The following is a 14707-nucleotide window of genomic DNA, read 5'->3' as shown; positions in this document are numbered from 1 at the left end:
TAGTCCCGCCTAGGATTCTTAGGGGTCCACCGCCTAGCACTTTTGATTACATAGAGTATATGTACTATAATCATCTATAAAAGTAACATAATACAAGAATCCTCTTTTTGCCTCCTTTTGACGTAACAAAAATCCGTCACCACACATCCGAATGCACCAATTCAAAAGGTTCATTTGACACAAAAGTTCTAGATCCAAAAGGAAGCATCTTCATTTTTTCAAGTATACAATCATTGCAAACAAAATATTTTGCCTTATAATATTTTTGCAAAAAAGGAAAAAGTGACAATTTGGAGATACTTGGGTAACCTAATCTTTTATGCCAAAGAACTAAGTCTATTTATTGGGCATAGTTACAAAAAGATTCTTTTGGGAGATCAAGAAAGTCCATATAGTAGAGAATCTAGAGATCTCCTTCTATGGTCTTGCCCAATCAGCTTCCCTATCTGCACCCAACAAGCCTTATATGAGAAGACCTCACACCCATAATCCGACATTTGAGAAACCGAGAAAAGATTTAAGTTTAGTTTTGGAATGAGTAACATTTGACACCAAAAAAATTGAATTCTTTAAAAAAATCTTTAAATTTCTTATACTTTTGACATTTAAAGAGGTTTCATCGACGGTAGAAACACATGAGAAATATGAATTTGTACAATCATAAAGTAGACTCATTTGGTGTCATGGAAAACGAGGCTTCTGAATCCAAGATCCAAGAGGGGAAGAAGATTGACACAGTGACATTGAAAGTAGATAGAGTGGCCTTTGGATGTTGAAGAGCCTCCACCAATCAAGTGATTGACAAGTCCTTAACATCGCTTCCTATTTTGCTTGTTTCCTCTTTTTTGGAAGTGTTTTCACTCATCGAGATCACCTTTTGTTTGAGTTTAGAGCATTCTGGTTTCATGTGCCTCGATTCATTGCAATGGTGGCAAATAATCTTCCTTCCACCTCCATTATACCTTTTCTCGAAATGAAGAGGGCTACATGACCTCACATTATTGTCAGGTCTTGACAGAGCAAGAACTTCTTCACTTGCCTTGTTCATGTCGAGTCTTTTTTCCTCATGGCATACTTCGACAAGTGTCTCACTAATAAGAGGCGAGGTGGTTTTATGGAGAAGAGAGGATCTCACTTGCTCAAACTCAGGCCTAAGCACAAACAAGAAAAGATTCTCCTTCTCAATTAGTTTTTGCCTTATTTTTATTGTCCAACCTTCCCATTTAGGTTTGAGAATAGATAATTTGTCCCATAATGGGGACAAGAGACTATAGTAGTGTAATAACCGCATTTTTTGGGGAATTAATTAGAATTTTTTTTGTAGATAAAATACGTAAATAAGCCTAGGATCCACATTCTGGATCCAAGATATTTACTTATTTAAGTATAATATCTTATATATACATTTAAGAAAAAGAAAATAAGTGGAAAATATATATATATATATAAATGGACGTAATTATATTAAGGGATCCATTCGGATCCAACCCATGGATCCATATCGCATGGGTGGTGCGGGCCCAAAACCCCGGTTGGACCTGGACCTCGGTCTTAGACCCGGACCGTGCCCTGTGAAACAAATGAAAAAAAAGAGATAAAAACTCAAAGGCAACCCGATACGGGTTGCCCGATAAAAATAAAGAGTTAGGGTTCTGAATGAACCCTAACACAGAAGAAAACCCCAAAATCGCAAAAGGGGGGAGGGGGTGTAAGCGGCCGCCGGAAGATGGAAGGTAAACTCCTTCCTTTTCGGGAGACCCCCTTTCTACAAAGGGCCTCCCGTGCTCTTCCTCCCCACCTCTGCTCTCGTCTCCCTCTACTTCACACCCTCTGACTCTCGTTCTCTTCTCCCTCATTTTCGCGCGCGGCAGCAGTAGCACCAGTGTCGGTCGACCCTCCTTTCGCGACAGCAGTCTCTGATTGCCGATCTGAGGTATGGGTTCCCTCTTGTGATTTGAGTAATGTATTGATTATGGGTGGGGTTTTCTTGCATGATTTAGACTACCAAGGAAACCCAAATCGAGTTTCTTGGTCGTGGTTTTCTTTGTGGCTGACGCTACAGAAAAAAAAAAGAGAAATTTTTGTTTTCGGATTACAGGGGGTTCTCTGTGTCTTGCGTGAGTACTGATGTAGGGTTTATGTGTTTTTGCATATGTATCGATGTCAAGCATGCACTGTGTTGCTGTTGGAAAAGTTTTTGTTTGAAATTTTTTATTCTACTATGGGTTTTTCTATGGTTCAGTGGAGTGCTTGTCTCAAGTATCATATAAGAAACTGCTCAGCCCATTCGAGTGAGTTAAAAATAAAAGGGTAGAATCTGGGTTCAACAAGCGTGCCATGTACAGAGTTTTTGTTTTCTCATTTAACACATATCGGTTTTGGGGAGATCGGTATTGAAACTATAAAAAATTTTATGCATATTCGTGCTCTTATGTGTGAAACGACACCAAAAGAGGTTTAATTAGATGTAGTTATGGAATTTTGTTTTAAATGGGGTCATATCCCTATGGTGGAAGATCAACTATAGAAGCTATGCATCTTCTTAGACAACTTATTGAGAGAAATAGAGAGAGGAAAAAAGATTTGCATATGGTTTTTATTGATTTGGAGAAGGCATACGATAGAGTACCTAGGGACGATCTCTGGTGGACAATGATGAAGAAAGGTGTTTCTCTCAAGTACATTAGTATAATTAAGGATATGTATGAAGGAGTAGTAACCAATGTCCGCACTTGTGGAGGGGTGACAACCAATTTTCCTATAACGGTAGGGTTACATCAAGGATCTGCTCTAAGCCCTCTCCTATTTGTTATAGTGATGGATAAGCTAAAGAGATCAATTCAAGAAAATGTGTCGTGGTGTATGTTGTTTGCTGATAATATTGTTTTGATTGATGAGTCTAGAGCTGGGGTTAATGCTAAGTTAGAATTATGGAGACAGACATTGGAAGCAAGAGGTTTTAAGTTGAGTAAGAGTAAGACAGAATACATGGAATGTCGGTTTAGTAAGCAACGAAGTAATGATGGGAGTGTAGTAAAGCTTGGTGAGCAAGAAATATCGGTGGATGATTGTTTCAAATATTTGGGATCTATCATTCAAAAGTATGGAGAAATTGATGGAGATGTAAATCATAGGATAAAGATTGGGTGAATGAAATGGAAAAGTGCAACTGGAGTGTTGTGCGATCGTAGAATGTCATTGCGGTTGAAGGGAAAGTTTTATAGGACGACTATTAGGCCCGCTTTACTATATGGTACGGAATGTTGGGCTGCCAAGAGACATCATATTCAAAAAATGAGTGTAGCTGAGATGCATATGCAGAGATGGATGTGTGGAAATACAATAAAAGATAAGATTCGGAACGAGGAGACACGTAAGAAGGTAGGTGTTGCACCCATTGAAAATAAGATGAGAGAGACTCGTTTACGGTGGTTTGGACATATTCGGCGAAGGCCTAATGATGCTCCAGTTAGAAGGATGGAGAAATGGGAAAATATATTAGTTAAAAGAGGTCGGGGTAGGCCTAGGAAGACATGGATGGAGGTGATAGGAAAGGATATGAATGCTTTGAACCTCACCAAGGACATGGCATAGGATAGAAATGATTGGAGGAGAAGGATTCATGTGGAAGACCCAGAATGATTTTCTTTTTTGGTTCATATCGCTGACCTCAATTGTTTTGGGATGAAGGCGTAGTTGTTGTTGTTGTTGTTGTTGTGGTGGTGGTTTTTTTATATATAACCTAAACTGTGGGCATTAATATACATATAGACTAAACTATATAACCTCATCTAGTATTTTTAATCTCATAGATGGTTCTAGAATTATACTGTTGTATTTATATGATACAACAAACTTCAAATTTTGTATAAGTTTGATGGTTTTTTCTCAAACTGAAGCTTGACAAGATTCTATATTTTTAAAGCCAGTGTGTTTCTACCTGCAACAGCAGTACTTCATTAATGTATACTTTTGAATATGCTTTATTTATTGCTTTTCCACCATCAATCATGCTTAGGAACCCTCACACGACTTTCTCGTTATAATAGTGTTTGATGTTCGAGATAGCAACTAGAGGTCTCATGGTTTTGAAATTTCCAGCTTGCTGTCTAAACTTGAGCTTGTTGATCATGTATAGGGAAATAAAACAGTTTAGTTACATATCTTAGACTTGGGAAATCCTTGTTTCTTGTTATCCATTGATAAAATTCATCTTTTTCAACTGGGACTGCATCTTTTGATCTTTGAACATATGTTGCTTAATTTGTATTGCCACTGTAATGTTCAACTTTTGTAGCTTGTACTATCGGTAATATATCAAACTCCGCCATGAGAGCAGTCATGTGTGGTTCCACCTAAATACATTGGGACACCCATTAGATCGACTGAAGCGGGGTTACAGTATCTACTACCTATCTAGTTTCCTGCTGAATGGTTCATGGGCTAGTGGCAATCCAATGCGGGATACTACATCCATACTATACCACACATTTTTACTATCTAATAATAGTTTCTTGATTTTTTACCTTAGAGTGGCTGAACAAAAGGCGTCAAGTATATTTTGAATTATTCCCTGTTAAAAGATCGCTGATTTTGATAGTTGAATACTCAAACTATTCCATGTTCGGAGTATGATTCCACGGTTATACTACCCTATGTTCTGAAATGTTCACACTCAAGCCATAGCATACGCAAAGAAATTTTGGGCTTTCACATGACAGTGTATAAACATGTCCAGGATATACAGGGTGTTAGTTCAATGTTAATATGTGTCGATTAAGCTGCATACTTTCTGAATTGTTAAATACAATGGCTGAATGATCATAGGTAATAAGTTTGTTAATAGAAATTAAATTTCTGTGAGGATCCATGATAGAAATTACATTTTTATTTGTTAAGGTCCATGTCAAAACTCTGAATCTGTGCATTTTATGCATCTTAACACATATATGAATTTGTGCAGTTTCTGCAATGTAAGAATACCACAGTATGTGCTCAACCCAACTATGTGCTTAGCTTGATAATTGGCAATTTTGATATTAAAAGATCTGTCATATAAATGTGAAAGGAAGTACTTGCACCTGGGATGGTGAACACATGCATATGAGCATGGAAGATCATGCACATTCCTAAATTTGTATGAAAGATCGTGCATGTGGAATTGTGTTAATATCATTGCGTATATTGCACATTGTTATGGTTTTTGCATATGGTGCATAGATGATTGAAATGAATGATCTAGGATTGGGTGGCCTCGGGCTGTGGGTTGCTCCGTTATTAATTTTGAATGCATCACAAAAATCACATAAATATTTTACTCTGAATTGCACTGTTCTCTGTGTTTTCCACGGGCGGGAGTCCCGTGATGGTTCTTGCAAGGGTAGATGCGAGTTTTTGCCTTTGTTTTTGTATGTTGAATTGTAAAACTCAATAATTGGCTCTTAATAAAATAATAATAATTAACAACTGTGTAATATACGTTCTGGGATCTCCCATCTGGATAATGGAGATCTTAGAGATTCGGTCTTGGAGAGACTGTGAGGATACAAAAACTCCGTGGGCTTTACTTTTGTCTCCTGAACCCGATATTGAGGTTTTTTCTCCTGGCCCCAGTTTTAGGGAGAGTTTGCCACTTTACCTGGGAATGGTGTGCACAGTTGTTGTTTTGGTATACCAACGAAATGACACTTGTGGTTGTGGGGTGTTCCCGACATTAGATAGGTGGTCTAATGTTTCGAAGGTTGTTTCGGTTGAGGGCTAAGTTTGGAACCAAAGCTACCCTGAGAACCTAACTTGACATCGGAGATTTTACTCGTTTGGTGTACCCGCGGGCAATGGTAATTAAAAAAAGAAACTTAAATTATATGCATTTAATAGGGCATGCATATGAAAAAATAAAACTTTAATGAAATATAATGATGTGTTCAAGCATTGCACGTAAATCATGTATATTCCTGTCATGCATATGTTATCTGTTCCCTTAATTGTTACATGTTGGTTGGTGCATGATGTTTAATCTCTAATGTCTGTTAAATGTCTTACTTAAATTGTGATCATTGTTATTGCTTAAATGTTCCCTCATGCTTAATAAATGCTCCTTGTTGCATAAATGCTTAATTGAATTATGAAATTATCATAATTGCGTTCTTCTAAATTTTTGCATGAAATCTTATCTATGTTTTTTAGCTCATTTGTTTCATTAGAGGAACCTCTGCTCAGGATTTCGGTTTTGACACCCTACTTCTATGGTTTTTCGCAGCCGCAGGCGATCAGTGAAGTGACTGGCTCCTGGGAGAGTTACGAGTATTACATTCTTGCTAGACGGTTCACAGAGGGACAGCGTGGCTCAGTTTTTTTTTTATTATTTACTTTTATGTCGTTTAAATAACTCTGATATGTCTTTTACAATTATTACTTAAACATTCTTTCTTTCAAATAAATGAATAATGTGGTTTGGTTTGGTATAGATGATAAGTGTAAGCTCTACTGTGGTGTGTGGTTATCCAATTGTGAATAGAACTGTAAATGCCCTGGATCTTTGGGAATATTTTCGCAACTTAAAAAAAAATGGTATTTTCAAGGGGTATGAGTTGGGGTCGTTCCAGGTTTGGTATCAGAGCCACCACAAAGACTTACACTTTAATCATCTTTTTAGTGTTAAATTTTTTATTTTTGGTATGTGAGCCCTGTCCGGAAGCATCAGCAAGTCGTGCCTCTTACTCCAGAGCAGTCTTCTTCACTGGTAAGGCTATTTAATATTTTTATTCAAAGCATGTGAACTTTGTATGATTTGTTGCAATCATAGTTTAAATTTTCATTTGGTGTGAATTTAAAAGTCTTAGTGTGATTGTATGAATTGTTCGTGATCAACCCCAAGGGGATAGGATCGGTAAGGGTCTAACTTTGTGCGATAAATATGTGTGTAGCAGATGTTGTATTTACGCAAGGGTGCTTCGTCTTCCACTGGTGCTCCCGCCAATTGGCAGGAGCAGAGAGATTTCATGATGAAAGTCATTCACACCCTGACCGAGACCATGACGGCTCAGGCAACGCAGACGGCTCAGGCACTGCAGGCGGCATAGGCCATGAAAACGGCGCAGGCTGTGCAGGCAACTGCCTGTGACCCTCCTGTCGACGTTGTTTCGAATGTGGGCGGTGTTTCCTTCGAAAGGTTCTTCAAGTTAGACCCGCCAACTTTTGCAGGCAAGGCCGACCCAGAGGCAGCCGAGAGCTGGGTCGAGAAGATTGAGAGAGCGTTTGATGTCATACATGTCCCCGAGGACAGGAAGACACCTTCTGGCACGTACCGTCTGAAGGGCGATGCCAAAAAGTGGTGGGACACCCTGCGAAGGGTGAAGTTAGCCGATATGGACGTGATTCCCTGGGAGGTATTCCAGAAGGAGTTCCTGGACACGTATTTTCCCTCTTGCGTAGATGTATTCACGCAGGGGTGCTTCGTCTTCCACTGGTGCTCCCGCCAATTGGCAGAAGTAGAGAGATTTCATGATAAAAACCATTCACACTAAGACTTTTAAATTCACACCAAATGAAAATTTAAACTATGATTGCAATCAATCATACAGAGTTCACATGCTTTGAATAAAAATATTAAATAGCCTTACCAGTGAAGAAGACTGCTCTGGAGTACGAGGCACGACTTGCTGATGCTTCCGGACAGAGCTCACATACCAAAAATAAAAAATTTAACACTAAAAATATGATAAAAGCGTAAGTCTTTGTGGTGGCTCTGATACCAAACCTGTAACGACCCCAACTCATACCCCTTCAAAACCCGTAATTTTTAAGGATTATTAATAAATAAATAACTTATTTTTTTATCTCCAAATTAGAAATGTGTTTCTGGCTTTTTTATTTCATTTATTTATTTATTACATATTCATTTATTCATTGAAGCCAATCAAGGTATAATTTGCATTTATAGAACTATTTTGGGCTATAAGTCACTATTTATATATATATATATATATTATATTTAAATATATTTTTGATAGAGTTGGTAAATTATTGGAGTGTATTTGTGTGTTATTTGGCTCTTGGTAATGATTTATTGGGTAATTTGCTATTTTTGGTTAATCTTGTTATAATTGGCATTTTTTGAGTTTTTGGCATATGCGATCGCACAAGAAGGGTTCGTTGTATTGCTTGGGTAGCGGTCTTTGCAGACTTCGAAACTCCTCGGTCTTTTGAGTTTTGATTCATTGTTCTTCACATTATTAAGGTAAGATACCTTAACTGAACTTATAGAGAGCATGTTAAGGCACTAATTGTGTATGTTGCACTGAATATCTAAATGAATTACAAATACAAGTTATGCTCACAGACTTCACTTAGTTGTGAATATTTAGGACTCTTGTGATTGTAGTTCGGAGATCATGCTTGTCATTATTGTAGTTAGCGGAATATGGAGTGTGTTTGTTGTAGGTACACCTGTGTGTGGGTTTGAATGCTTGTGCACTTATGAATGTATAATATGTACGCAATGTGTGTCATCATACTTTGGTTTGCACATACTATGTTGCTTTGTGTGTTTGTATGAATTTGATACATGGTGCACATATAACTACTATGAATATGTATAAGTCGTGTTCGATGCATACTGTGAATGTTATATATATTGTTTTATCATATGATGGACTCATTTATTCTTGTATAGAAGAAAGCATGCGAATGTTATAAATTGTTTTGAACTTGTATGTCTTGTTTGCTTGAGAAATATATGTGTATGATGTACGGTAGGATGGTCAATGAGATTTTGACTAACCCTTACACAATTATATCTAAGGTGATATATCGATTCATGTGGTGAAAAATGCATATGACTTTTATCGTGTGTACAAATCTCGAACTACGTAGGAGTTATGTATATTGAGGTTTAGTTGCTTCGTGTTATGAAATGTGCATGTTCACGTATGCATCATAGAACTCATGTTTTGATTACACATGCTTTGAGGTTCAATTTACGAAGGGAAATGTTCTTTGTGGCGATGATATGATGCGTAGAATAATATGCTTATGTATGATATGATTTAAATGCCACGTGAAATGAAATTATGAATGCATGCGATAAATGTTTAAGTTCAATAGTAAACTTTGGTTCATGAAGCCTTATTGGTTAAATGTGTGATTTTATAATTTTAATGTCATATGAAGTGATGTATGGTGTGATGCTTTGATTATATACATGCTTATGCCTGTGTTGATGGCTATCGACCCTGAGAGTGGTCAATTGTATTGATGCGTGTATCACAATAGTTTTCACTGAATATGGTACCCGTTGAGGAACTGTTCCCAAAGGATTCTCTGTGAGGGTGTGCATGACCAGATCAGGTGATCCGGCTAGAGCAGTAAGTCTCTATGAGGAAGTGCATTGTTCAAGAGCGGGTAGCCCGCGAAGACGGTATATTCCTGTGAGGAAGTGCATTGTCCAAGACCAAGCAGACCATCCGTCTAGGGCGGTAACTCCTTGTGAGGTTGTGCATTTCCCAGACCAGGTAATCCGGCGTAGATTTTGTAAATCTTTATTATGAATAAATGAAATGTTATGATGAATTGTGATGATCTTCTGAGTTGATTGAGATAGTCAATTATGAATCTATAGATTTGGCTTTTCTATTATAGCATGATTATATATTGAACTCAGATATGATAATCAGATCCTTATTGATTTTAGATCTTAATATGAAGTTATGATTGTGACGCTTATGTTAGCGTATGTGCAAATGACACATCACACCTACAAATGACTAGTTTTTACTTATTAGGTGAATGATACATTATGCCTAATAGTTTCATTGCAAATGATTGTCTGAGTAAATATATCACACATATGTATCATGATTCATCATGAATATCTAACTAAATTACTTATAAGGTATGTGCGTGTGTTTCACGTTGGAATGCTCAAATGTGATTTAACTTATTGTTTATAAAAATTATGAATGCATATGAAAATGATGCAATGATCCGAATGTCTTATATATATATACAGTCTTTTTTATATATTTTTTTAAATACAAAATATAAAAAAAATCTTTTTTTTTTAGTTTTTTCACCATACAAATAGACATTTTTGGACTCGGTCAACGTTGACCGAGTCCAAAACAAGGACGGACTCGGCCTCGACTCTTTGATCGAGTCCAATTCGGCGTTGACCGAGTCCGAGCCGTGTCCGAAGCCGCACCCGTGTCGTGGCGTGTCGACTCGGGTGCAGCGCCTCCCTAGCCGAGTCCGTGTGACAGATCTGGAGGGTTAGATGTGTAAAAAATATTAAAAATTAAAAATTACTACAGTTTTTTACTAGGGGTTACCCATGAGAGTAGCAAACATTAACCCCCCACCCACACAACCACAGATATATGTGTGTGTGTATCCTTGAACACATACATGTATATTATGTGTCATGTACAATACATATAATTTATATATAGAATGTAATCTCTCTCTCTCTCTATATATATATATATATATATAATGTGTATATATATATTATATAGTATTATTACATATATATAATATAATATGTAATAAACATATAAAAATATTACATTATTACTTCATATACATTTATGCATATGATATATTAGTAATACAATATATATCAATCATGCTATATACATATGTTTACATATTTTATATAAAATATGAAATTGTCATGACTTGGCCAAGTCAAGGACCAACCAATGTCGGGTCAAATCAAGAGTCATTGGACTTTAAAGCTATGGTAAAAGCAAAGGTTTCTCTCAGATCACCTTACACAACTTATCAGAGAAAGGGATCTGAATCAAAGAAAGTCCAAAGCAGCAGTTTCTAAAAGGAATGTAAAAAGGTTCAAGCAGTAGATGTTAGATATGTTGGCATTTTGTTCAAACATCAGAGAAAAGAATAAGAGTTAGGCTAGGTTCATTCTTTCCAATTCTCTGACTTTTCTATATGTATCTATTTTCATACCAGTAAAGTTTTGGGTTGTGAAACTACAACTCATCCAAAATTTATAAATGTTTTGATTAGAGTTGAATAAGCCTCATTGTGATTTCCAGCATATGGCCAAATAGTGTAATTTAGCTGCATATGAAGACAATTTTTTTGAAACCATGAATTTATGCGTTAAACATCTAAAATTGTGGAGGATATCTTGTGGAAATCTAAGGTCCCAACCACGACAGAGCCGGACATTTTGTGAGGGTCTTGATTCATTAGTCAACTGGTCTAGCATCCTAACTTGGTTATGGGCATCATCCAAGAAACTCCATGAGAAAGAATAAAAAAACTTCTTCAAAAACCATTGACCTCTGATGTGGTTCCCCCACATACACCACAAACATGGATAGAGCACTGTTATCAGCGTATAAGGTGATACGATTATGCAAATTATAACTAGAATGGAAATAAATAGATACAATCCAAGCATAAAAAATGACACTGCAAATGATTAAACAAACAAATTACATAATGGGCATTCTTCAATGTCGTGCTATGCAATCAGAGAAACTGATACAGTGATGCTTATTTTCATCAGATGTCCAAGAATAGGGGGTTCTTTTCATGGTTGCAGAATGCAGATTCTTCTTGTCATATAGGTTTGTGTAACTTTTTTGCCTTCTTGTTGTCACTCTTCCAGTCTTAAATGTTACATAAAATGTTAAAGAGATGTGGCATCTGAAAAGTTGACATTTTTGGCCACTCCTTATCCTAAAAATATTACATCATCATGTATCCTCAAAAAGAAAAAACCAAAGAAAATGTAAAACTGCTGCAATTTACCTTCTCAAATCATTCAAAGAAAAGGAGATCTGTAGATTGCATAATGCCTGCTTTGTCTTCAACATGTGTATCTTTGATGAGATGGATCTTTAAGGAGAAAAGTAACCAAGATACTAAGAAATTAACTCTTCATATTCTGAATGATCAAGAGCATTAATTAATGAATTATACAATGGCTTCACCCAATCTACAAATCTTTTCCGAACCTGTAAAATGATCTAAAAGTCGACTCCTTGCCGACTTCTGCTTTGTAGACTGTTTCTTATGAGATATTAATGAAATGTTTTCCATACTTTCAAAAGAAAAAAATAAATGCATTATACGTTCTGTTGCAGGGAGATTTACAGAAGCTATGTGAATTTGAGAATTACCTGAAAGATTGGAGATGGAGACCAATCAGGCTCATCTACATATCCATCCAAGCTGATATACAGTTCAGCACTCAAATGAGTGTCGCCATCTTCTGTGAAAATAAGATCAAGAGCATGTTGTCTACAGAAACTGTCACGCAATCTGTCTACAGAACGTTGCAGCCGCTTTTTCCATTCTCTCTGTTCAGGAAGCCGGCTCTGCCTTTCAGAAGCTCTCCTCCGTGTATCATCCTTAGCACTTGCCTGATAAGATGGAGCAAGCTTCATGGCAGCACGTGGGAGGAGTTCATCAGCTAATAGTGAAGCATTGGCTAATAAAGCTATTTGTTGGGACTCAGTATCAGCCATTCTAACGATTTTATTCCCAGATCCTTCTCCATCATCTTCTATGGATCCAGGCAAAGCATTTATTAGCAAGTTCACATATGACTCAAATACTTGAAAAAGCCCTTCTAATGTTGTATTGTTTAACTGCATGCTGAGCAGTGGAGCCACGTCTTCAAAGAAATCCTGCAGGAACACAATAAAAGGTCAAGAATGCATAGACAAGAATACCATGGATAGCTGCTACATACAAAAGACTAAAAGAAGAGGCATAGTTATAGATTCATGAATGCTCGTAAACACAGAAGGTGTTTGAGTGTAAACACAAGCAGTCATTTTAACACAAATATTTCTAAGCAATATGTTTCAGTAAAATTAAGGGAGCAAGCGGAAGGGATAAATAAACCTGAAGAGGAGAAAGTTGGAAATGATGAATAGTCTCATAAAGGGAGGAGAAAAGACAACAAGCTTCAAAGTGTCTGACCAGAACATACATGGGTCAAATATTGACTGATAAATCCACTCACGGGATAGCCAGTCTCATGTAAAATAAACACAATTATGAGGTGTAAAAAACTTGATGATTCTAGGCAAATTATTTCTGCTCTTTTATAAACTAAGAAGCAATACCAATAACTCAAAAAATTAACTACTTGTCATGACTGTCAAATTATTAGTTCTCACACTTTCAGAATACTAGCTGTCTTACAACAGGGCAATGGGAAATTAGATTTCAGTAGAACCCAAAAAAACAAAAAGTGACAATGATGATGTAAAACTGCAACAAAAATCAACTTACTCCAATAAAGAATCTTTATATAATTCAAGAAGACAAAATGACAAGTATGGAAAAAAGTGAATGGTTGTAAAATGGCTGCAAAATATTTTATTTATTCTATCACAAAATTCACCAAAAAGCAAAGATGGAACACCTGAACCATTGAATTGAACCGATGCGCACTGCTTGAAAGCTTGGGCTGGAAAGCAACACCACTACCAACAGCAACAGTAGATGATCGAGGATGAGTACTAAGCGGTTCATGCGTGAGCATCCAATCATCCACAGCAGCAAAGGCAGCAGTGCTCTCCTCAATTCTCTTAAGGTTAGCTTCTAATGCTTGCTCAACACTGGGCCTGAAGAGCTTCAACAGAACAGGACAAAGTGTTAATCCATGAGCTTCTAGAAGAGAACAGTGACCCAATGCAATTTGAACACATTCAGCAGCAGCTCTCAATCCTCCGGCAGCTGCTGATGAAGCTAATGCATGCCTCTTCACAAGAAGAGCAAAAGCCTCAGTCTGCTTACTAGACCATATAACAAGCTCCGATGCATATGCTGACTCCTCTCCAAAGACAGCCAAAGAATCATTAGCAGCTTGAGCAATGGCAGAAAATACTAGCTGTGAAAGAGCTGCAGTATATGCTCCTCCATATGAGGTGCTTGATGGCCGTAGACTTTGCATATTGTAAAGAAGCCTTTGGTAATGAGCATTGAGTAGCAAAGTATGTGCACGAGGCCCATCTCCAAGTCTTTTAAGAGCTGAAACTGCTGAACGAAGCTCAACACCCCGTGTAGAAGGCTGGCATGCAGCTTCTGCAAGTTGATTTGCTAACTTCATTCTATGTTCAGATATAGCAGTCTGTAATGATGAAAGAGATGATAGGCTCAAGGTCATCTTCTTTTGTGCTTCTGTAGCTACCTTTTCACCTTCATCCAGAGCAACCAAAGTGTCATCTATTCTCCTCTCCGCCAATAAAACATCAAGGATATCAGGAAGCTCAGCAGCCCATTTTTCAATATCTGAAGGCTGTCCTTCCTCGAAATCAGAAAGGCTATCTGATGCCAAACCATCAAATCGAGTAGATAAGGAATTGATGTTCACACCTTCAGCCAAAGCATGAATAAAACCTGCTTGGGTAGAAAGAAGATTCCTGATAGACAGTAGCTCTCCCTCCAGATCAGATATCTCCTTGGAAGTCCTAAGATCAGATACACATGATATACATGAAGGAAATCAAGAACTGTACTTTTTTTTTAAAAATGTATATAAAAATATCCCCATGTCCTATTTTCACAAAGTTGCCATTTCATGTCATGTGCTCTTCTTAATTCCTTATCCTGCCCATGTCCATGTGACAGACTGTAACACAAGTAGAAGGCTGAAAGCCACAAGTACACTTACAGTTTATTCTTGCCAAGACAATTCTAATGTAATGCTTGACACACAGGA

General features: G+C 37.2%; 1 protein-coding gene across 1 annotated transcript in view; it reads right to left on the bottom strand.

Moving 5' to 3' along the window:
* The window catches only part of LOC149829652 (exocyst complex component EXO84B-like), a gene marked incomplete at its 5' end in the record, with an annotated part of 53747 nt that extends 39274 nt beyond the window's left edge, over positions 1-14473 (bottom strand). Inside the window, 2 exons of the mRNA XM_090015220.1 lie at positions 12153-12662; positions 13409-14473. Of these exons, the coding sequence (XP_089871346.1) occupies positions 12153-12662; positions 13409-14473 (1575 nt within the window). The remainder of the gene's footprint in view (positions 1-12152; positions 12663-13408) is intronic.
* Positions 14474-14707: the final 234 nt, after the last annotated feature.

The sequence above is a fragment of the Nuphar pumila genome, chromosome 8, assembly GCF_984573655.1.
Source record: "Nuphar pumila chromosome 8, dmNupPumi1.hap1.1, whole genome shotgun sequence".
NCBI classification, from domain to species: domain Eukaryota; kingdom Viridiplantae; phylum Streptophyta; class Magnoliopsida; order Nymphaeales; family Nymphaeaceae; genus Nuphar; species Nuphar pumila.
This window is presented reverse-complemented; position numbering and strand designations above follow the sequence as displayed.